This window comes from Lontra canadensis, unplaced genomic scaffold (assembly GCF_010015895.1).
Source record: "Lontra canadensis isolate GAN:19392208 unplaced genomic scaffold, GSC_riverotter_1.0 scaffold34, whole genome shotgun sequence".
NCBI classification, from domain to species: Eukaryota; Metazoa; Chordata; class Mammalia; order Carnivora; family Mustelidae; genus Lontra; species Lontra canadensis.
Genome location: NW_022631028.1, coordinates 14,525,577 through 14,550,257, shown reverse-complemented (window position 1 = coordinate 14,550,257; position 24,681 = coordinate 14,525,577). Strand labels below are relative to the sequence as shown.

The 24,681-nt window shown below is 38.1% G+C and overlaps 1 protein-coding gene across 5 annotated transcripts in view; it reads right to left on the bottom strand.

The window, feature by feature from the left end:
- CNTN4 (contactin 4) overlaps positions 1–24,681 on the bottom strand; it is a 917,793-nt gene that overhangs the window by 108,822 nt on the left and 784,290 nt on the right. For all 5 annotated transcript variants that reach the window (XM_032867432.1, XM_032867434.1, XM_032867431.1 and 2 more), the window contains one exon: positions 22,621–22,771. In XM_032867432.1, coding sequence (XP_032723323.1) covers positions 22,621–22,771 — 151 coding nt within the window. The remainder of the gene's footprint in view (positions 1–22,620; positions 22,772–24,681) is intronic.

Genomic DNA, 24,681 nt, shown 5'->3' with positions numbered 1-24,681 from the left:
TGTATGACACTCCAGGGTGAGGCAAGAACAAATTGTATTTAAAGTGAATAGGAAGCAACTAGAGGAGCTTATTAGCTGTCTACCCCTAAGCAAGATGTTTAATATCACTGAGTTTCAGTTTATCTTCTTTAAAATGGTCTAATGCATAACCCCTTATCAAAAACCCTCAAGGAAAGTTGTGTTCTAGAATTCAGCATTTCTTATATTACAAACATACTACAGTACATGGTTTATTTTACATAACATCTCTCCAAAAAGTCTGATGTGCTACCTCACAATCCGATACATGATTATTTCTGCCACCAAGCGAGTTTGCTGCAAAAGGGCCCAAAGTAAATAAATTAGTGAGAAGAAAAAAAAAAAAAACACTTTGGTTTTTAGACCTTATTTAGACTGGATTTCAAAGAGACAGATATACAACTGTGGCCAGTAACTGAAGGGTCTACTTTGATGCCTGGCAAGTAATGGAGTCAATGTGCATTTGTTCACCTTCCGTTCTCTATCACTTGCCCCTCCTGCCTACCTCCTTCCTCCAAGTAGGCTGGCATGCATATAAAGCATTCTTACTCAGAATTTTTCCTATTTTATCTCCTCCACTTTGCATTGTGAACTTTAGTTCCATCCTTCCCCCAGGCTCTGTGGGCTTGAACATATGTGTATGTTTGCAGATCACAAACCTGCCAGGTCTAAACATAATGGGACCAACTGGGAACACCACTGACAACCAAATTCCACAAAGAGAACAAACCTTCCTTGAGTTTCTAGGTCAGAACCTGCTTTAACAAAGTGAGCCATGAAAACGCCTTTATATAGTAACTTGTTTAATTAAGATAACAGATGTTACTATTATACGAGTCCTAGTGAGCCACTATTTAATTGGACACTCATTCACATGGCTGGTGACTAGTAAAAACCAGTTCGAACAACCATTTCCCTTGTATGAGGTTTTTTTCTCCCTAAATTAAATTGAATAAACAATGCACCCAGTGCATATCCATTTAAAAGAGACAGCTTTAATGGCACAGGAGTTTAATATGAATGGTAATGTTAGGATAAAATAATTTCCTAGTTTAAAAGGCAAGTTTAACTCTCTGTTTTATCTATTCAAGTGCTAAGTTAGGCTGACAATCACCTGCTCCAAAAAATGGCAGAGAAAACCTTCACTTGGGCATTGTTAGATGCATGGTATTTACAATGGAAGAGGGATCTGGATCGAGTTTTTATGCTCAGATTTTTAATATAATCTGGGAAGAGGGATAATTGACAACCTGTCATGCATGTCAGTGTGACAGATGAAACAAAGACAAAAAGAGGGGGGAAAAACACCAGTGGATTAGCAGAATCTCCAGAGAAGACAAAATACAGTAATTCTTGTATTTAACCATTCATAGGAAAATGAAAAGAACAGTGTGCTGTGTGTCAGAAAATAGGTCTGCCACAGCAAGTCTGAGGGATTCCAAACTACTTTGTTCTTCCAAATTGTCACCGGTCAAATAAAGGTGCAGAACTCGCTCTAGATCTACAAATGTCTCTGCCTACAGGGGCTAGGTGGGTAATATAAATGATTGAGATAGGTAAGAAGATGTTTTCATGACTCACTTTGCTTATATATGAAAAAAAGAATATTCATTGTGGGCATAAGAAAACATACTCTCTTTCTTTCTGTATTTTCCCGAAATATGTGGCCCTTTCTTATTCTCATCTGTTGATAGAGAAATAAATACCAGAAATATGTTGCTTTTATTTTAACTCGGCTGTAAGAAAAAACAATAACACAAGAGCCACGATTAATGGCTACTGACACTACATCTTAATATAGGCTACAAAGTTGTGTGACCAACAGAAGATTTCATGCCCTGATAAAAAGATAACTTGTTTCTCAGCTCTGTCCAGTTATTGTCTACTGAAATTCAGGCTGACTGTTACTGATCATTCAGTTTTTAAAAATAAGTCAGAAATCTGGATTACAGGACATATTCCAAATTTTAATGGTTAGAACCTAATTTAAGAAAAGTAAACATGATGCTGGCTAATACATAGTACCTTCCAAAGAAAACCATTTTGCAAGCTGGATTCAGTGAACCAAAAGCTGGATGACTTTTGGGACTTTCAGACTGTACCATTCTAGGACTGTAAATACTAGTCTTGATATAAAGCTCTATTGCCAAAGCAAGAATGGGAAGAAGTTTCTTTAGTTTGCACATATTGTTATATGAGAATATTGTTATATGAGAATTGGTTATGAGAACTGCTATGAGTCATCTAGCCCCAGTTTTCTCCCCAAAATCTAATAAAAGTTCTGGGGGGAAATCAGTCATTCCCAAAGTCATGCATAAAAGAATGGGGGGATTTTTCAAATTATAATCTGCCTGGTTTTATTTTTTTTTAAAGATTTTATTTATGTATTAGAGAGTGGGAGAGGAAGAGGGGGAGTGAGAACAAGAGGGAGAGGGAGAGAGAATCTGAAGCAGACTCTGCGTTGAGCACAGAGACCGAGGTGGGGTTCAATCCTATGACCTGGAAATCATGACCTGAGCTGAAATCAAGAGTCAGACGTTTAACTGACTGAGCCACCTAGACACCCCTTGGCCTGAGATTCTTACACATGGTATGTTCCTAGGCTCCCTCCCTCCATCACTTTACCATTCTTCCTCCCATAATTAGTGCATAATGAACCATTTCAAGCAACAGAAATACAGTTGCAGACCTTAGGTATGCTGGGGGAGTAGAAATAGGTTGAAAAACCACTGGCCTATTGCTCTCTCATGCTTCATCTAACCCTGAAATTCTCAGAACCAGAGATGACATTAGTCCCATGAAAAGATATATTTCCTTCAAGGAAGATGGGAATCCCTGGATCCTACACATCATGTCTTACTATGACTTACATATATGTAAGTAGACTTACATATATGAGTAGTAGAGAACATTTTCCAGCATTCAAATCTTCTGCCTCACTTTTGAAAACTCCCAAATGACTGTGGATACCTGTAGTCTTGTTTATATAACGGGTTCTTCTTCCTTTCCTTTTAGTTTTCTTTTTCAGGCTTGACATACGCCCACCTTCTTGGCAAGGGGCATATACCCAATTAGGCTAACTAAAGGGGACACTGTGCAGTACAAATCAGAGAAAAGAAACTCACTATTTGCATAGTCCTAGTGGTCTTAGTGGTCCAGTGTAAAAGTCTGATTGTCTTACAGTTTGTTTTTCCTCCTTCCTTTCGTTACTCCTTCCCTCCTTCCTTCCTGTTTTCTGACTTCTGTAGAGATCAGAAATCTTTTATACCTTCCTCTAGGAGGAAAAAAAAAATGGAATGAAATGACTGACAATTCCAGACAAAGTTCAAGAGGAGAGGTAGATATTGGGAAGTAGAGGGCACAGAGGGCTGTAAGAGACAGGTTTTATGGGAAAGAAGGAGGAAGGACAGAATTAGGAGAAAGAGTCCCCAAGGATCAAAAAATGGGGAATTGTGTAGGTGACTCCCTGAGTCTGTCTTAAGAGGAAAGGGTTAGAAAAATGAAATCAGGCAGAGTAATCGTATTTTGTTTCTCATCCAAGAAAGACTCTCAGTTAGTTCTAACTTATGCTTTGACCATGAAGTAAAAGGCAGAGCAGATTGCTCTGGGCATCCTATGTAAGACTTAGCCTAACACAGACATTTTTTTTGTTTTGTTTTTATGATGAAGCCCAATAGTTCCAAACATTCCTCTCATGATAAGTACCGCATGGTCAGTTCTTAAAATTACATTAAAGAATATTCAACCAGGATCCCCTCCTTGGGGTCGATGCACTGCCCTCCCCAACTGTGGCCAGGAGTCTTGGTTGTTAACGGCTTCACAGCTATGTTCCTCACTGGAGTGCCCTCTGCAGTGGGGGAATTGCCCGTACAAGGTAACTCATCTTCCTTCTTAGAAAGACCAGTCCCCTGCCTCAAGATGGAACCACTCTGGGGGTCAATCTAGTTCCAGAACTACCAATGGGCTTGGCTGAAGCCTCAAATGCAACTGCATTGACAGATAGCTTCTCCTGCTCAGTTCTGTTGCCTCATTTCCTCACATGTGTAGCCTCAGAGAATACTCCAGCAAACCTTCTGCATGCAACTTTCCGTCTTGGGGTCTATTTCCAGGATATGCAATCCAAGGATTACATATGGGGATATGAAGCCTCCAACAGGCTTCCAACAAGCTTCAAGGGAGTATTCATAGTATTGTGTTGTTTTGTTTTGTTTTTACTTCAATTCAGTTGCCTTAAATATTTGTTAAATAAGGACAAAGACCATTTGAAATTTAAAACTATTTGCGTATACATAGTTTTCTTATGTTCTGCTTTGTTTTTGATAGATGTTTAATAGAGTCCAGTATTCAGCGAAATAAAAATCACATTGTAAGTTCACAACTAAATGCTAAGTGGCTTTATGGAGAAGCAGAAATGATAAAAGCTCCATCACCAACCTCATGGATGTTGACTTTGAATTATTAGGAAGCAAATATATGTGCTCTTACAGAGGAGGAGCTAGCTTACAGAGTTCTAGCCAGACAATATTCTGAGCTTTAAAATTCTATTACTTGGATTCAATTTTTTTCACTCTGTGTTACAGTGCTTCCAATAATAAAATGGAAAGAATAATTTCTACCCTAGTTATCTCAAAATATTACTGTTAGTATAAATTCAACACAGTAAGTGTGATGTTTGAGGGTGTGCAACAGAAATAGGACAAAATAAAACAAAACATAATTCATTTTTCTTTAGGCTACATTCTTACCTTCTGACCATGGTTGTTTGAATAATAAAGGTAAAGGTGATTAGGAATGAAATACTAAGAAATCTTAGGAATACCTCATCAATGGTGTTTTGTTTTGTTTTACATAGGACCACAATCCCATTATGTCGTCAGATATACAAATGCATGTATCCATAGGCAAAGTGTAAGCTATGTGCCTTCCTTCCAGACAAAGCAAACACTTCCAAGCCACTTAATAGAAAACGGTTTGTGAGCATTATTATTATCTAGTGTTCTAAAAATGTGTAATGTAATGATTTGAATACCACCGACTCTGTTAGAGCCAAGTATTTACCAATCAACATAAATTGCTTGGTGTCAAATTAAAGAGGAATACGAAACTGCCGAGGAACTGCTGAGTATTCCTGCTTAACTGTGTTCAAAATTTCAGCCTCTTCATACCTGAAGACACTGGGAGTAAAGCTTTGTTCTTAGCTAATTGTAGGCTCACATCATCATGCTATTATTCCAAAAAGAAAGAGCTGGTCTGCTTTCACTTCAGTTATTCAGGTATAATACCTAATATTCTTGTGGAAAAATAAGTCTGGAAAAACTTGAGACTATTTGTAGCTTTTACCCAGCATTCCCCATGTCTGACTCTGTGGACAGGAATCAGGTATGGGCTAAATGCTTCCAAAGCCTGTGTGCTGACTGTCACATGGAAGTCATGTATTTGTACCTTCCTACCGGTAGCATTCCACCATGTGTCTTAATGATTCTCTTTGGCCTGTTTTATAGTTATAGACCTAGTCTATATTGCAAAACTGGTAACAGAACAGCTGTATTGCAAAACTGGTAATAGAACAGCTGTATCTCATATTCTTGTTAGTAATTACAATATTGAAATTTCTTCTCACCAGCCCTTAGTACAATTCTGGTCATGACAATTAGTGATGGAATTTCTACAGTAAATGAACACATACATCTACTTAGATCAGAGTTTTCCAAAGATTTTTTTCCCTCCTAAAACCCTTATCCTTTGAGGAATTCTGTGCAATAAAATTCATTTCCAAGTAAATTTGAGAACTATAATTCTTGGTAATTTTCAATGCAAAAAAACATCCTAAAGGCTCTGAGAAGGTCTGAAATATAGACCCTATACTTAATACTTACTCAATCACAGAATACCGCATTATACAAAATGGTATCATCCCTTTCCCTGCCCCTCCAATCCACTATAGGAACTAGAAAATACTGTTGTAAACACTTAAAACTTTACCATTGGTTCACGTCTCTCCACTAAAAAAGACAAACAAACCCCACAATATAGTTGGTCCTACCTCATAGAAATGAATTCACTAACTTGCACTTCATCAATGTATAATTTGCCAACTATATGAAAATTGTGTGACATCTATGAAATCTTTTTTGTATCTACTATAGTAATTGTATCTCATGAAAGTACTTTTTAAAGATTCTCCTATGAGGCAAAACAATTGCTTTTCATCTTATAAACATTCTAGCTCTTTTAATTATGTTTCTCTCTTTGCTTAGGTACTAAGACAAGTACATCCAAATCTGTGAATTATACAGAGTGTATTTCTATGTACTAATTTTGTTTCTGACATCTTTGTTTTTTTTACTGATAATTTCCCATTATTCCCACTGCCTAATTTTTTCCTTTTATGTTGTCTATTGCTTGTATTGTTTTCACAGGCAACCTCAAACCCTTTGTGAAATGAGGCAGACTGTCAGTTCATTGATTTCTTCCTTCATTTATCCTACAACTATTGAATAAATCCCTCAGAGTTATTCTTGTGCTAGCAGTGGATAGAAGGTGGTGACTAAAACCAGGTCCTGTTATCATCCAGCTTACACAACAGATGGGAAAGATACATAATAGTCAAATAAAACAAGACACAGATTTGTAATTACAAATTACAAAGAAGGAATTGAAGAGAAAAGCAGGTACTGGTGATCTAACAGGAAAGAAGATACACTTGAGCTTTGGCATCTTGTCACTAAGATCTGTGAGGGAAGGTTACTGAAACCAAACCCAGAAATAATTCACAAAGAGTCAGATCATGTAGTTCCTTGAACATCGTGGTCAACAGCTTAGTTTCTATTTAAAGGGTTAGTGATAAGATTTGATTTATATTTTAAAAAGACCATACTGGCTGTGATACAGAGAACAGGCTGGAAAGGAGTGAGTGTAGAACAAGACAGCCAGTTAGAGGGTGTTATGGACTGAATGTTTGGGCCCCCTCAGAATTCTTATGTTGTATTCCTACGCCCTCCACCCCCAGTGTGACGGCATTAGGAGGTGGGGCTTTGGAAGGTGATCCGGTGATAAGGTGCAGCCCTCACAAATAGGATTAGTGCTCTTATAAATGAGACATCAGAGAGCTCCCTCCCTCCTTTCATCATGTGAGGACATGGTGAGAAGACAACTGTCTAGGAACCAGGAAGCTGGCTCTCATCAGACACTGAATCTGCTGGCACCTTGACCTTGGACTTCCAGCCTCCAGCACTGTGAGAAATAAATGTGTGTTGTTTAAACCACCCAGTTATAGTAGCCTTCATGGACTACAATGGGGTTGATGCAACAGTCTGACAAGAGAGGACAGTGATTGGGCCAGGGCACTGGCAGTGCAGATGGGTAGAAGAAGACAGATTCCATATATTTTATGGGAGTAGAATTTACTACGTTTAATGCACTGGATATATGGGATGTTGAAAGAGATAAATCAAAGAGGATTTCTAGGTTTCTAGCTTAAACAACAAGAGGGAGAATGATGTAACTGGGAAAAGAACAGGTTTTAGGGTGGAGGTTGATGGCAGCAATGCTTCTGTTTTGGTCATGGTAAGCCCAAACTGCTCAGGGGAGACAATGAACTGAAGATGTACATTTGGGAGTAGTTAGTATAGACGGTATTTAAAGCCATGGGAGGGGACGAGATTACCAAGAGACAGAGTGGAGGTAGAAGAAAAGGTGGCAAAGAGGATGAGGAAGATGAAGATATGCTGACAGAATGATCCAACAGATGGAAGAGAAGGAAGAGTTTGATGGTCTAGGAAAGAGCAGGGGTGGCTGAAGCAGTTAGTCCTTGGGAAAATGAGAAAGGGCTATAGTAATTTTAAAGTACATTGTTGTCCGCCCCCCCAGCCCCGTGTCAGAACATATTGAATTTGCGTGAAAAACATTTTTCTTGGTGTTAACAGCAGTCAAGCCTCATTTTTTCTTTAATAACTTTATGCATCCTTTGGAACAAACCACCTCGTTTGGAATAAAACTCTTTAGAGCAAATCAATATGTGGGAAAGTCAACATGTGTGAAAGCAACTGAAAATATAAAAAAGCACAATACAAATCTTACCTAATTTCTATCATATTGATCACAGAAGACAATCCAGATATCCCTTTCTCTCAAGCACACAATCGCCCCCCACCCACAACCACACTTTCAAAAGATGACATTGACTCTCATTTTATCAAGATCATGGTCAAGGCTATGTTATATGAAATTCCTCAACTTTGTCTTTCCACTTATTTCTGTGTCCTTGCTCACCCTCTCTTCTTCCCCACAGTCAGAGAAGACAAGTTCATCTTCTGTCTCATAACAATTTATTGCAGATCCAACATCCTCCTGTCTCCTTGAGAATCATCCCCCTCCCTTATATCTTTGACTTCTCCTTTACCAGTATGAGTTCCTCAGACTATAAATATACTCCAGTGTTCTCCTTCCAAATAAGATACTTGCCACAAATATGTCACTCCCCTCCAGTAATCCGCTCTTCTTTGATTACATAACATCTGCAAAAACTAGTTCTACAACCAGCTGCTTATCCAGCCAGTAGGGCTTTTGCTCTTACTGAAAATGTTTATTTCAAGGTTACATTTGACTTCCTTATCGCCATTTCAAATATTATACAGTTTCTTGTCCTCATTCTTTTTTTTTTTTAAAGATTTTTTATTTATTGATTTGACAGAGAGAGATCACAAGTAGACAGAGAGGCAGGCAGAGAGAGAGAGAGAGAGAGGGAAGCAGGCTCTCTGCTGAGCAGAGAGCCCGATGCGGGACTCGATCCCAGGACCCTGAGATCATGACCTGAGCCGAAGGCAGCGGCTTAACCCACTGAGCCACCCAGGCGCCCCTGTTGTCCTCATTCTTTAGGACCTCTCAGTGACATCTGACAATGCCTATGTATGACACTCTCTTATCTAGAATTTCACAACACTTCCATTTCCTGGTTCTCCTCTTAGTTTTCTGATGGATTTTTTGGTTTCTTTCTCTCATGCACTTGACACAATTCTGAAGAGCCTATTCAGAACACTTTAGTTTTTCCATCTCCTCTCCGTGAACCTTATTCACCCTCATCATTTCAAAGAAGGCGAGCTGAGCTGGAAAGCTATGTTTCTAGTGTTGATCCGTCTCATGAACTCCGAACTGGCTGGACAACATTCCACAAGTAATGATGAGCTGGCTAATGTCCGCCCACTCTTTCTCTGTGGAAAACATGTGCCAGTTTCCATGGTGTTCATACCCCCACTCTGGTCAATGTCAAGCTACCAATGGGACATCACTGAACATGCACCTAGGAAGGAAAGTGTCCAGACAGTTCTTTCAAGCCCATGCAGGTGCTTTCCAAAATACCATCACATGATAAGCCCTTCAAGTTCAGTAGACACGAAACTGGACTTCTCATCTACCCAAACTGGTTTATCTTCTTCCAGAGATTAAAAATAAGCATTAAGAAACACTTCTTTTTTATTGGCCAAGGGATTCAGTCCCATTTTTGTTACATATTTAGCAGCGATTTAGGTAAGCGATCTTGCTTGAAGGGGGAATATGTCCCATTGAATAGGTAAGTCATTTACACAGAGCTGCTTCCAGCACTGGCTAACTTACAATACATGGTAATTTTTAGAGGCATGGAGGGTTAAATAATTTATGCTAATATTATCCATTATTTGTTTTCCTTTAAATTTTAAAACTCCAATTTTATGATATCATTATGTTGTTTCATGTGGGAAAGACAGATGAATTACACAATATTTCTTATTCTGGGGAGAGCAGGAGGAACTGTATACATTAAAACACATAGGCACACACACATACCAACTTTGTTAAATGGAGTCTTTTACCCACCACCTGGATTTCTCATCAGGAAACCTATAATTCTACTATATGTACCCTCTAGGTGCCATATGTTGTAATTATATAGAGAGCCAAGTGTTGCTCTAATTAGATCATTTGGCAAAAGGGATTTAGAAACACTATGATGGATATTTACTAGTAGAGATCTAATTAACTCTGGCATATCTGTGACTGAAACATGAGTATAAAACTATACAACAGAAATATAGGGTCGAACACAGTGTATGATCCTAGACCTTCAATATTTACATAGCATCTATACATCTGAGTAGTCTAGCAGATTTTATTTCTAGAGATGACAAAGTTAGGAGGAGCCCAAATTATCTGCCTTGTGTCTACTGAGAAGGCACAAACACTGCACGTCTGGTTTTAATATCCAGTCACATCACTTCAGTTCTAATTGCTCTTAATTACATGCCACTTTAGTTTGAATATTTTCATGATCACTTAAATCTATTTGACGCTACAGAGCTATTTTCTCTGAATAAAGGCACTGCTGAGGTAGTTCAAGGACTTAATTTACCTCTTCTCCAAGGGACTTAGATGGTTCTAACCCAGACCATGCCTCCTTCCTCCCAGGGAACTATAAAGCCATGGATCTGAAGGCTGCCAATATATTATTATAAAAATATGAAGCAAAAGTAAAAGCTTCTTCTGGGCAGTCACCTTGTCCATATTAAAGGTGCCAGCAATATTCCACTGTTTTGAAAGAGAGGTAATGAAAGCAGTGCTTTGGTTTTGCTAATAATTTATTAACTTATCACCAGATTTCATGAGCTCTTTGCAGTAGAGAGAAGGATCTAGTACTTGTTCCTTCTTCTAGCAAAGCTGGTGAAGACATAACCCCTGGCATAAGTGAAACTTGGATTTGAATCCCAGCTCTAAAACCACCATTGAGCTTTGCAACCAAAAAATACCCCCTTTGAGCCTTGGTTTTCTTATCTAAAACATAGGCTTAACCAAAGGAATGATCTCATGATTTTTTCTGAGGACTAAAAGAGAACATATACGAAGTATTTAGCAGAGGGTATCATAAACACTGAAAAAAAGCTAGGTATTGTTGCTGCTAGTACTATTATTAACAAGTGGGATAAAAGTGATGGCCACAAGTAACCAAAAAATACATGAAAAGAGCCAAAGTAATAAGTACCCCAAATCCCCAAGGATTCACAAAGCCCAAGGTTTATTCATGAATGCACTGGTGACACAAAAGGAATCAAAGTCTCATTTTGTCTTACTAGCTACAGATTTCTGAGCTTCTTCTGAGTAAAGCTGAATCACACTGTTTTGTCGCTATTATTTTATATTCAATAACATTATTTTGTAATGTTAATCATAATCTTGTTAAGAATCTGAAGCGTCTCCCTACTGATTCTTCTTCCATTTCTTTCATCTCAACTCTACAGATACCGAGTCTTCCACCTGGCTGGATCCCTCTTACCTCATTTCTTGTACAAGTCTATCACTTCATCTTGCTTAAACTCACTTCCTATTCAAAGCCAATTTTGCCAGACTCTGCCTGACCCTGAGAGTCTCTTCCCTGTGTGTTTCCCAAGCACTGCTGTGTACTTTTGTTTAGGTTCTGTTATGTTAACTTAAACTTCTCTAATGGTTTCCAAATTGTTTCATGTGTGTATATATTGTCACAACAGCTGAATTTTATAAAACTCTAGGAAGCAAGTCATGATTGCTATCTTCTCTCCTTGCTCAACTTCACTAGACTTTTATAATTTTTATAATCATGAAATTAAAATGAAAACCTTTATATAAAACAGTCTATCTAGAGCACAGATTCTCAACTAAGAATGAAGATTTCCTATCCCTTCATTCTTTGACTGGTTTTTTAGAAATTTGGGGAAAAGGTTCAGGTTCATACTTTACTCTCCTCCATTCCAACATCCTTCACCCTCCGTGTTTTCACCTTTAAACCTCCCCCTACTCTGATTTCTCCAGGGAGTTCAAGGCTTGGGGGCAGGAAAAGAAGTTCTCCCAGCATAAGTTGGGGCCCATTGCTCTAGAGAACCTTAGAAGGGAGAGCATTCAGGCCTCCAACCAAATTTATTTCCACATTATTTTGTATTAGAAGGACCCAGTGAAAATTATAATTCAATCAAAAGGTTAAGTATGATCACATTCATATGTGGCATTTAAGAAAGAAAATAGATGAACATATGGGAGGGGGAGAAGACAAAATGGAGAGGGGGAAACAAACCATAAGAGACTCTTAATGATAGAGAACAAACTGAGGGTTGATGGAGGGAGGTGGGTGGGGGATGGGCTAGATGAGTGGTAGGTATTAATGAAGGCTCTTGTGAAGAGCACTGGGTATTATAAGTGATGAATCATTGAATTCCACTCCAGAAACCAATATTGCACTGTATGTTCACTAACTAAAATTTAAATTAAAAAAAAAAAAGAAAGAAAGAAAGAAAGAAAAGGTTAAGTCACAAAGGATGAGTAAAAGGCATGGCAAACCAAAATAAAGCCAAAATAATAAAAATAAAAGTAACCAAGCAAAGGGAAGGTCTTAGATACTACCACTAGGAAGATATTTTATTTATTTTTATTTTTTAAAAAGATTATTTATTTCAGGGAGGGAGGAGGAGCAGAGGGAGAGGGAGAGAGAAACTCAGACTCCATGCTGAGTGTAGAGCCCCTTGCAGGGCTCGGTCTCATGACCCATGAAATCACAACCTGAGCTGAAACCAAGAGCCAGGAGCTTCACCAACTCCGCCACCCAAGTGCCCCTAAGAAAACGTCTTCATACCCAGTATTGCCAGCAATGCTCCATGAGTTGGCTTTGGGGCTGGCAAACTTTTCCATAAAGGGCCAGAAAGTAAATATTTTCGGCTTTGCAGGCCAGGCAGTCTCTGTTGCAAGTGTTCAACCCTGCCCTTAGAGTGCAAAAACAGCCTAGACAATTTGTAAATGAATGAGTATGGCTGTGTCCAATAGAACTTTATTTGTGGACGCTGAAATTTGAATTTCATCTAATTTTCATGTGTCACAAAATGCTATTTTTCTCTTGATTTATTTCCTAGCATTTAAAAACGGAAAACCATTCTCAGCTTGCAGGCTGTGCAAACACAGGTGGCAGGCTGGATTTTGGCCTGTGGGCTATAGTTTGTCAAGTCCTGGATAAAAGCATTTCAGGCAGAGACAACAGTATGTTTGAAGGCTTTGTTGTAGGAGGAGTAAGACCATTTGAAGAGGTGACAGGAGGTCCACATGACTCAAGAAGTAAGACTAAGGGCAAGTAAGTAAGAAAGCAGGAAGAAGATCGAGGTTGGGCGAGGTTGGGCGGACCAGTAGAGGCTGGGGAAGGGCGTGTCTCGCTGGTCACATGATGGGCTATTTGTACTGAGATCAATGGGAAGCTACTGAAACAGCATCACACCTGGTTGTGCATTAGAATCACCTGGGAAATGTAAAGAAAGACAAATTCATGTTCCTGGGTCTCATCTCAGAATTCCTAAGACAGAAAGTTTGGGGAAGAGGAGTGGGATACTCATTTTTAAATGTACCTCTGTTGGTTCTGCAGCAGTCAGCCCAGCTCTGGTCTGCAGACCTGAATTTGGAAACTATTGCTGGATCTCCACTTTGAGGATGCAGAATCATTGCTCTAGGAAGGTCAAGTGATTTCCCAGATGGGTGCACAGTAAATCACAACACATGCTACCTGAGTACACGCCAAACTCAACTGATCAAGGACAAGCAACAAGAGAAAGCCTGGAGATGTATGCCAAAATCATTCCCTAACTCTTTGTACCCCTCAGTGAAGTGCAAACTCCTCAGATTTCCATGCAAGACCTTTTGAAGCCTAAGTCCAAGAAAATTTACAACCTCATCTCTCTCTGCTCATTCATCTCTATTTTCCTTTTGAATATATTTGAATATGTTTCATTCTTTCACTCCTTCCACTTACATATACCACCACCAACTTCTCCAGCCGTCTCCTTCAAACATCAGATGATTTGCAAAGGTTTAGACACAAATATGGAGCATTTAGAGTATTTTAGGTTCACTACCAGAAGCTGGGGTACTCCAACACACATGTGCTCAAACATACATGTATGGCACCTTTCCTCATAGCCCCTTCAGCCTGTTATGGGAAATGGAACATTAATGAAATAATCGTACTCATAAATATAAAACTTGTAACTTAAAAGAAAAAAGAAAAAAAAGGAAGGAGGGAAGATTAAAGAAGCAAGGAAGAAAAGTCCATAGTCCCAGCTACCAGGGAAACCACTGCTGACATTTTGGTAAAATTCCTTCTAGGCATATACATAAAACCACCTATATGTGGGGCACTTGGGTGGCTCAGTGGGTTAAAGTCTCTGCCTTTGGCTCAGGTCATGATCTCAGGGTCCTGGGATTGAGCCCTGCATCATGCTCTCTGCTCAACAGGGAGCCTACTTCCCCTCTCTCTCTCCTTCTCTGCCTGCCTCTCTGCCTACTTGTGATCTGTCAAATAAATAAATAAAATCTTAAAAAAAAAAAAAAGCCTGCCTACATGTGTATGTGTGTTGAGGGCTATGGAATAATATTTTATATAATGTTAAAAAATAAAATTTATAAGGGTAATAAGATGAAAAGTTTCTATCCTTTAAACCACTGTCAAAATTGCATCCCTTTTTTTATGACACCCATAGAACCCGAATTTAAATTAGGTTATGTTCCTAATCTCAAATGCATCTTATATAAAGGAACTGTGTGATGAATGTTTATTGGATTGAATTTATCAGAGATGTGATAAATATCAAATCTTGTGGAAGATAAGAGTGAGGGCTGATGCCAAATAGACCAGTTAAGGGGTTAGGTTAAATAGTTGTAAAATCTATGCTTTGAGATAATGAGGATAGAAATGAGTACCAGGACACAGAGAACTGACTAAAAAAAAGAGGATTAATTTAAGACACACCTGGAAAAAAAAATTTTTTTTTTTATCAAGTGTTGCCTTTACATTGGGGACCTTATTTCAGATACTTCTACATAAAAATTCAGTTCTCTTCTCAGCATGTTTTGAGGCATAACCAATACCATGACCACATGAGTCGAACTGTTAGTAGTAGTCCCTGCCTGAATTTGGCTATCGGTTTAACCCCTGACTGTAATACAACATGACATACTCTGCTGAGGTACAAAAGGTTTGTGGCTGAGGAGAAGTTCATGGAATCTCCTGTACCACTGGGTTTGATATCATTACAAATGTTTAAAAACACATCTCTCTAAATCCTTCTGCAACTGTACTTCAGGGGACTTAAAGTCATAACTATTTTGTCCATCATGGCTCTAGGAGAGATCAACTGAGGCAACGGAGGAAAGTTCTAGGTCTGCATTTGGAGAGCAGAATAAGCTCTATTTCTATAACTGCACATGCAAAATTAAAATGATATAGTACTACCAATAAGCAAGGCAACAGATTCTATCTAGAGCAATGATGCTCATGTTGCTTTGATGTTGTTTTGCCTCCAAGGCAGGATTTCCATTATTATGGAGATGAACTGCCTCTAATTATTGCAATAACATAATTGTTCCCCAGGGCAGAATTCCTAATAACAGAGCTATACAGCTCTGCAGCAACTGTAAGAGATATCCTGAATGCAGGTTTCTCATTAAGAGCACATATATAGACACTGTGCTTCCAGAAGAGAAACAGAATGCCTGAAGCAATAAACTCTGCTTTCCACACTAGGATTCGATCGGCCTTTTGGGCAAATACCTGCCATCACATTTGCTCTGAATCCCAGACTGCTGGAGTCTTCAGACCAGGCTTTCACACTTTATATACAGCATGCAGTTTTGTAGCCCTGTGCTGGGATTTGCCTCCATGTATTACATGAATTTCAACTCTTCCAAAGGCCTTTGGGAGAAGAGGCATATTAGGGCCATGATCTAATTTTACCTCAGAGGCAGACTTTAGTGTCTCTAGGCAAGAAACATGAATATGAATTTTATTCCTATTTGGGTTGAATATTCTCATGGAATGCTAGACTTGATCTGATTAGACTGTGGGGATCAGACAAACCTAAACATATATTACAGTCTGTGACAAAATGCCTAAGAATATAGATGTTGATACTGTCTTCAAAAGAGGTCCACAGTGGTCTGAAAATGTTCTGCCCAAGGTGACGTGAAGGTTCCTAAACCCAGTGGTCATCTTTGAGCTGTTAGTTGGTTGGATATCTTGAAGGCACAAAATGCATATTCTTTCTTGAACCTTTCTGCTCCCTTGGTATCTGTTTGTTATATTCCTCTATTTGTTTTTCTACACCTTTGAGTCTGCTTTCTTAATCCTTCCATCAGGCTCTGCTTCTACCATTCTGTGTACGTGGTTGTTCCTCAGGGTTTCTTCCTTTGATTCACATGCTCTTATTTGACAAACTTCTGTCTGGATGAATTTACCCACTCCGTTGCGTCTTATCTACTGGCAATATGTAGGTCTCATTGTTCTCCTGAACTCAGACCTATATTTCAAGTTCTATTGGACACATTTGCTGAGTACTTACTCTATACTGGGCATTGTCCTAGATGCTACCACTACAGAATGGAACAAAATACATTCAAAGGGCCCAGTGTCACCACAGGAAGAAGGAGGAGGCCCAAGAGGAGGTCAGAGTTATGTGATGTGGGTAGGCTCAACTTGATTCATCTTTGTTGGCTTTGAGGATGGAGGAGGGGGGCCATGAGCCCAAAAACAAAGGTGGCCTCTGGAAAGCTGGAAATAGATTCCTATCTAAAGTTCCCAGAAGGAACACATGATTTTAGCCTAATGAGACCCATTTCAGGCTTTTGATGTCCAGAACTGTAAAATACTGTATTGTTTAAGTCAAAAGCAACACAAACACACATGCACCTGCACAGATTTTTGTTCTTGTGGAATTTACATTCTGATTGGGTGGAGGGTGGGGAATTCATAAGTATGTAGTGTGTTAGATGGCGATAAGAACTACGGAGAATATAAAGCAGGTAAAGAGGATGGGAATTTTACAATTTTCAACAGGTTCGTAGGGAAAATCTTCTCTGAGTAGGGGATACTTGAATGGGAATTCTTATTCGAATGTGACACCTCCACTTGCAGGCACTTCAAATTCAACATGTTGATATTAATCTATTTTCTCCTCTCAGACTTGCTGTCTCTGTAGTGACTACTGTGGCAATTGGCCTACTGGGCACTGGCTGCTCACGTTAGAATCCCAGGAGTCATTTTTACCCCCTCTTTCTTCATACAATCTTTCTACTTACGACATCATTAAATCTTTTCAAATTTTACCCTTTTAAGAGCCTGTCGGTCTTCCTTCCTTGACTCTCAAGAGACTGAAGTCAATGTTCTTTTCATTTCCATCCCAGACTGTTGCCTGCAATTGGTCTGCTTGCCTCTCCAAACTTGCTCCTCTCTGATTCTTTTCTGTACTGCAGGCAGAGCACCCCCTTCACAGTACTGTATGACGGTGCACTGCTTGCATAAAATCCTTCAATTCTCCAGGGTCTTCAAGTTCAAGTCTAAGCTCTGTAGATGTAAAATGCAAGGCCTCCACAATCTATTGTTGGCCTATATTTTTTCAGTGTTCCTTCTCAATATATCACCTTTATAACATGTGCCCTAGGATTACTGAAAAACATATTGTTATTTTGCTGCTGGGTCCCTGCACTAGTGAGCATCTTGAGGGCTGGGTTTATGTCTCCCCTTTCTCTCTATCCCTAGCACCAAGCACAGGGGCTAGCATATGGCAAGTACCCAATGCATTCTTCGTTCATTGAACAAAATTGGAGTGGGCTAGTTTGACAGAAGAGTCATGCTGCTATTCTGAAACCATGCCCGTGACATGCAAGCTATAAGTTTGAGATTCTTTCCAGCCACACTCAGTGGCATATCTATATTGGTGATTGTCCATTAGCTTGACATAATCTATTAGCCTAATGTCTAAAAGGGAGGAGAGAAATTCTCAAGCATGAATAAGACTAAGAAGTCTTTATTTACACAGTTAACGAGAGTAACATTTCGCTCATTTCTTCAGCTTCAGTGAAAAGTAAAGTATTTCGTCTAAGTGAATTTTCCAGTCAACTAGATCTACCCCTTTAGGCACTAAGATAATTTTTAAAAATAACCTTTGGGAGTGAGTGGTATTTCTATGATGTATTATATACACTTGTCTGCCTTACTAATCTAAGGTCACTGAAGTAACATTTCCTCTTCAGAGACATCATATAACAGTAATTATCATACTTTTCTACAGAGATAAAATAAAGTTGTTTGTTCCCTTTATTAATACTGCTTTTAATTCTAGGTGGCATACTTTTAGAAAGACAGTGAAAGAAATGATCAAGATAGTGAAAGGATGCGAGAATACTGTCATATGAACAATATCAGGGACATGTAGTCTTGGAAAAGAATTAAAGAGGGCAGGACTATAGCCTGCCAGTCTATATAAAGGGAAGGATTGGGGGTGGAGAAAAATCAGATTTGTCAGCATAACTTCAGAAAGTGAACTGAAACACAATGAGTGAAAGTTACAAGGATATACCTTATAGAGAAAAAAAAATCTTTTAACAATTAGTTAGGTCTCCATCATTAGAGGTGGCTAGGGAAGGATAAGGGTCCAGCCATTGTGGGGACCCCCTATCCTGGACTGGAAGGTGGGTTCTGTGACTACAGCAGGAATTTGGCACTGTTGTCTGTCCAGCATTCATTTACTCTTGTTCTGGTAGTAGGAACCTTAAATTTCTTTGGGGGAACCCTTCTCAGTCCATGTGGTTTAAAGTGGGGCTTCCCCATGTGCTCTCTGAGGATCAGTGAATCACATTCTCCTACACAGGGCATCACATCCTCCCTGAATATACTTGGATCAGGGGAGAACACTGACCAAAGCAGGTTTATTTAATTACATGAAAACTGATTCTGGAATTGTTATGAGAAGCTAGAAAAGAAGGCAGCCTGGGACTGCTGACAGCCATCCTAGTGCCAGGAGAGGAGAGCCTTTTAGAAGGTGGAGTCAAGAGGGAAGACAGGGCTGGTGACAGATGAAGAGAGCCAGAGTCCTGATGCCCCTGTGTGAGCTCCTGAGCCCTGCTGCACCTTCAGTCAGGCCATCCCTGTCCTTCTCAGACACTTGAGCCAAAGTACTGAAGCCAGGCATGACCTGGGTTTCTGTCACACCAAAAGAGCCCATTCTGGTTGAAACATGGTTTCAGGTTCCTTACAATACCAGGATCCTAGGTTTTTATCAATGATTCTGCTACTTTTGTACTCAGATGTTTTGTTTCTAATCAACTTCAATCTCATCTGTTTCAAATGCCTTTTATCTAGAAACTAAAGTAAACAAAATTATCAATCTTATTCAGTTAGTTGACTTATTTGCTCACTTAATCCACATAATCTTGCTGCTTTGATGGTAACAATAGGTGTTTCCTGAAGAATCAAGTACTTGGGCTTTGTGACAGGTCATAACTGTTTTAAATATCTGATATTGCCTAAACTCTGGTAGCTGGAAATGTGTAAAAGACAAAAAGAAATGTTTTATATACATAATTACAAAGCTATAAAAGTTAAAAATTAAATCCCACTTAGATGCATTGTATAGAGAGGGCTACTGTGAATATGCTTTAAATTTCTAAAGGTATGACAAAGCAAAGTAAGTACATACGAACATACTTTTTAAATAGTTCACATGTTACATTAAACCAATCTTTCTCAGTCTATATCCCCTGGGATAACTACAATATCACCATATGATTCAATAAAATCAAAAACTTAAAACTGTTGCTTCATATACTTTCATTATAAATTCGCTTGTAGGCAGTTGGTTAGTTAAGACAAAAGTTAAAGTTCATTTACAAAATAGTGTTTGGCAAAATCAGTCTAAACACAGACTCTGGGGATCACATTACTAGAAAGGGGTTGGTTGACCATAAAGTTTTGTTTCACCAAAACACTGTCCCAGTACTTTGTACTTAGGTTATTAGTAACTTTTTACTCAAAGGTTAAAGGTTTGCCGTTTGGTTCTTAAGAGTCCATATCTCAAAAGAGATTTAGGGCTAATAAATCCATGTACTAGAAACTATAACTCGGCGCTGGGAACAAAGAAGTGTGCCTTTTGTGTTGGTCTAAAATGTCAATCTTGTCCTAAAATAGGAGTCCTAAAATTTTTCACTCATGAATTGTTTTGCTCATCCACTTAATAGTTTTTCTCCTTTACCAGAAAAAAAGGAAGAAAAATGGCAAAATTTCTTCTCTTCCAGTGAGAAAACATTAAAATCTTTTCTATTTTTCATGCTTTTTAGAAATTATGAGATATACAACTGAGTTTATATCTTTCTCAGAAGTTAAAATCCAGTGACTCATGGAGTAAACTTGGTATGTGGATCCATGTTTTAATAACCATTACAATTATAAAAAATGAGTTGCTGACATTAAAAAGTTAAGAGAGTTCAAATAAAAGCCCTGATTTCTAGCTTCTCTTGAAGAACGGAAAGATAGGGAGGCAGCTGACTGGCATCTCCATAGGGCAGCAATAATGTTCCAATTTAGTGGCAGGTGCGTCCCTTGGATGTAGCACACCATCATTCCCCTTAATGTTACACCTGGCAGCTTTGGGACTCATGCACATTACCCACATCAGTCTGTCTGCTTAATACAATCTGAGTGAGGTAGGAGGAAGGAGCAGAGCTGTGAGAACACAGCACCCATTTGGAGGAGGAAGTGCTAATACTGAGAGTTAGGGTCTTGCCTGGTGACTCTGGCGGTGGAGGTGAAAAAGAACAAGGCTTCGTTAAATACATCTTTAGTGCCATATAAATGCTGAAAAAATTAACCAAGTTAATATAAATGCTGAAGCAATATGTGAACCCTATTAATCAAATTAGTAGGAGAAAGAATGAGAACTGGAGAGAGACAAGCTTTGTGGTAAGTCAAGTGGTAGAAACAATCCATGAAATTCACTTGTTAGGTAGAGTTCTTGATATTGATATACCATTTTCCCAAAGGTAATCTGATCAGTATATAACAATGGTTAAGCTATAGCAGTGGTAAGTAGTCATTAATACTGTTCAAAATATTAGGTCATCATTTTTTTTTTTTTCCCTCTAGGCACAAACTAAGATTGTATTTCCTTGCTGGAGTGAACTTTTGAAGAGCCATGTGACTTCTTTTGGCTAATGAAACATGAGTGAAAGTGAAGTATTTGACGTCTGGGCAAACGCTTTAAGTGCATGTTTGGCCACTCTCTTTCCCTTCTGCAATACTGATGTTGAGGAGGATGTTACTCTACCAGCCTTGGCTGTTGAGGGCAGCAAAGCTACCCTCAGACCCCTGAGGGACATGCAGTGTGAATTACAAATAGCCTTCTATTGTTTTAAATCACTGTAGGTTGTTTGTTACAGTAATCTTACTCTAACTTGATTTATTCATGGATTGTGACATGTCTATTACCTGTATTATTTTAAAGTACTTTTTCTTTACATCATTGTGAAACTAAAAATTTACAATGTACCGTTAGTCTAAGCATTATATGTGGTACATATTAGTTATATTTCAACTGTATTTTAATAAACAAAGTAAATGCATAATTATTAAAAGTAATCTTACATACCACCTTCGGGGAAATACTGAGGTAAAACAGGAAATAAACCCTCAGGTTACAAAATAAGAACCTATCCTCTCAAGCTCCAAGTATGTCTTTAAATTTGAACACCATGCCAATATTCAGTGAAAAACGTTGCTTCCTTTATATAACAGAAATCAGGAAGGATATATATTATGAATTTAATATGTGTATGAATACACCATCTATAAACCGTATCAAGTTTGTTTGCAAAAATCATTAATAAGCACAACATCATCAGTGCAAAGATCTAATTTGCATATGCAAATCCAAAGGTGTACAGGTGTAAAGGATAGATACGGATACATTTTTACAGGCTTCCACTTTGGAACCTCAAGTACTTGACCTTTAGCATCAATTAAAATCATTATGTATACAGCTAGTAAATGCTCTGACATAGACTCACGCATAATTACCATTTTCCAACAGATTGAGTAGATTACAGAAAGGGATGGGGGATGTTTATAGGGGTGACAGCCAAGAAAAGGTCTTACAGGTACCTGCCAGTTGGTGTAATTTGACCTAAAACCCCAAACAACCCATATATATATTTACACTGTATAAACAGCATGCATTCTAAGTGTAGTTCACATATAAAAGGAAATACACAAGAGTTTATATGTCAGAAAGAAAAAATAACTTGTTTCAAAAAGATGTCACTAAAATAATCACAACTATGTTATATGCAGAATGAGTTTTAGAATTAGTAATATTTAGCCTCAAAAAAAAAAAAAAGGAGAAACTATTGAGACATAATAGCCATTGCCAAATATTTGAGAAGTTGTCACAGCAAAGACACACTGGATTTCTTTGTTTTAGGAAAAACAAGTAATATGGAGAAAAGTGGGTGAATCAACAAATAATTTTTAGGCTAAAATTAAAGGAAGGTTTTTCCAGCTGCTCACCTTTAAGCAGCTCTGACACTCAACAGGGACCATGAAATCTCTCTTTGCAGGGAGGGTTTTGGAGAATCTTAATATAACCAGCTAATTTTAATTCCACACTCTTCCAAAACTTCAGATCTTTGCTTAACATTTAGTCCATCACAGCAGATGGTAAATTTCTCCCTCTAGAACTATTAATAACAGACAAATAAATTATTATAGATTAATCAATTATTAAAAATATCTCAAGATAATACCTTTCATTTTCTCTTAATATGTCCCTTCCTTTCTTCCAGGTGTAGACAGGTTTAGGAGAAGCTTTTGGCTTACACTCAATGACAACTTCACCTCCCACTTTGACAAGAGTTACTCTTTTTAAGAGGGTTCTCGAAAAATCCGGACCCACAGCTGGAAGAGAATACAGAAAATAAAATAATTATTATGGAAGGAAAAAAAAAAACAAACCACCAGATCATGCTTTAGCCTTTTTCTTTCTACAGTGTATTTATTGTTGCCTTGGGCATCAAAGGGAAGAGGTTAAATTTTTTCTAAAGTAAAAAGAGTAGCACTGTACATTTTGATGAGTTTATTAAAAATTGAGGTTAATTTATATGTGGTAAAATGCCCCGTTTCAAGTGTACAGCTTGATGAATTGGGTATACTACACTAAGAAGATCAAGATACAGAACACTCCATCACTCTATTCAGAGACTCAAAAAATTATTTCATGTTCAAATGAATAAAAATTTTAAAATTTCAGGGAAGCATAAGAAAAGATAAACAAGAAAATCCATAAGGCATTTTTCTGATTATGGAGGTTAAAGCATTCCTTCTTTGATAAAAGTTTCTGCTTCTGCTCCGTCCCTTACCACTCTGTGCATGTCTCCATGAGAACATGCTGAAATGTCTCTATCATCACCCTCTGAGCTTTTACTTAAAAACTAGGGCTTTCTCCAGCTTTCCGCTACTGTTGCCTAATGCAATGCTTGGCTCACACAGGATAAACTGGGGCTTGCTCTTAGAAAACTCAATTCCATGCTCACTATGAGTGTTCTAAATTCATTTTATAACTCAGGTGGTTATACGAAAATAATGTTAAAGAATTATTGCTTTCCTAAAACAATAGATACACATTTGTATCCTCTTGGAAGGAATTTAAAAGATGCCTTTCTGAAAAAAATCTCCATTTCCTTCTGAGTTAATTAAATTAATGTGATCTAAGATCTCTTTTGAGGAGGGATTCACCTCTTGGAATCTTAATTTCACTCTATTTAAAATCCCTGACTCCCAGCTGTTTGACCTACTAGAATCTAAGATTTTAGATCACGTTGAATGTGAAATTTAAATACCACAAATTACTTAAATGAGGACAGAGAGTGAAAATATATGTATGTGAGTAGGGAGAATGGGAGTCAATTTCTTAATTGCAACCAAACCAGATACTAGTGATATATATATATATAAAAAAATAACAAAAATAAGCTTCAGTGAAAGCAAGTTAAAGTTTTATTAAATGCTTTTGTTGTGGAAATATTTTCAGTAATTGTCTAGAAAGAAATAAAAGTGGAAAGTCTAATTTTTAAAGGGGTGATGCAATGTATGACTGGAGCTGGTTTTACTATGCAAAGGTGAAATTAAGTAGATGAATTTAGTAGGCAGTTGATATCTCCATCTGTGTACCTTGGATTTGTGAGGGCAATCTACAACTTGGAGTATAATTCTATAATGATAAGTACAATTAGTAAGCAACCTGCAAGTTGTTACTGATGTTTCTGCTATAATGAGATAAATGTATTCCTAGTATGATCTGCAAAATCACATAATAAAAATTATAGGATTATGAAAAAGATGGGGTCAGGACAGACCTACTCAATATTTATGTAACACCACACTATTAAAGAAACACCTGACCACCCCCTTGAATAAATGTATTAGCATGATTAAAAAGATAAGTGAAATTCCTAATAAATACTACAAAAAATGCAGAGCATATGTGTGTGAATTGTACATGTGTGTGAAGACAGCTTGATGAAAGACAGAAGGAAGAGTTGAGATCGCTCAACTCAAGCAAACAAGTAAAACTGGAAAGACTTTGTAACAAAGCAAAATCTGCCGGAAGCCTTAAAAGAACCATGCTATCAGCACTCTCATGTCACCTAGTCAAACTAAGACAAGAGGAAGAATGTAGGTGAGGGGAATGGTGGGCAACATAGTTTTGCCTTGGATACTGTGTTGACTTGAATCAGTGGGCTCTGTGTTTGATTGCTGCCATGTATGAAATACATGAACAAAGCCAGCATTTATGTTCTACTGTCATT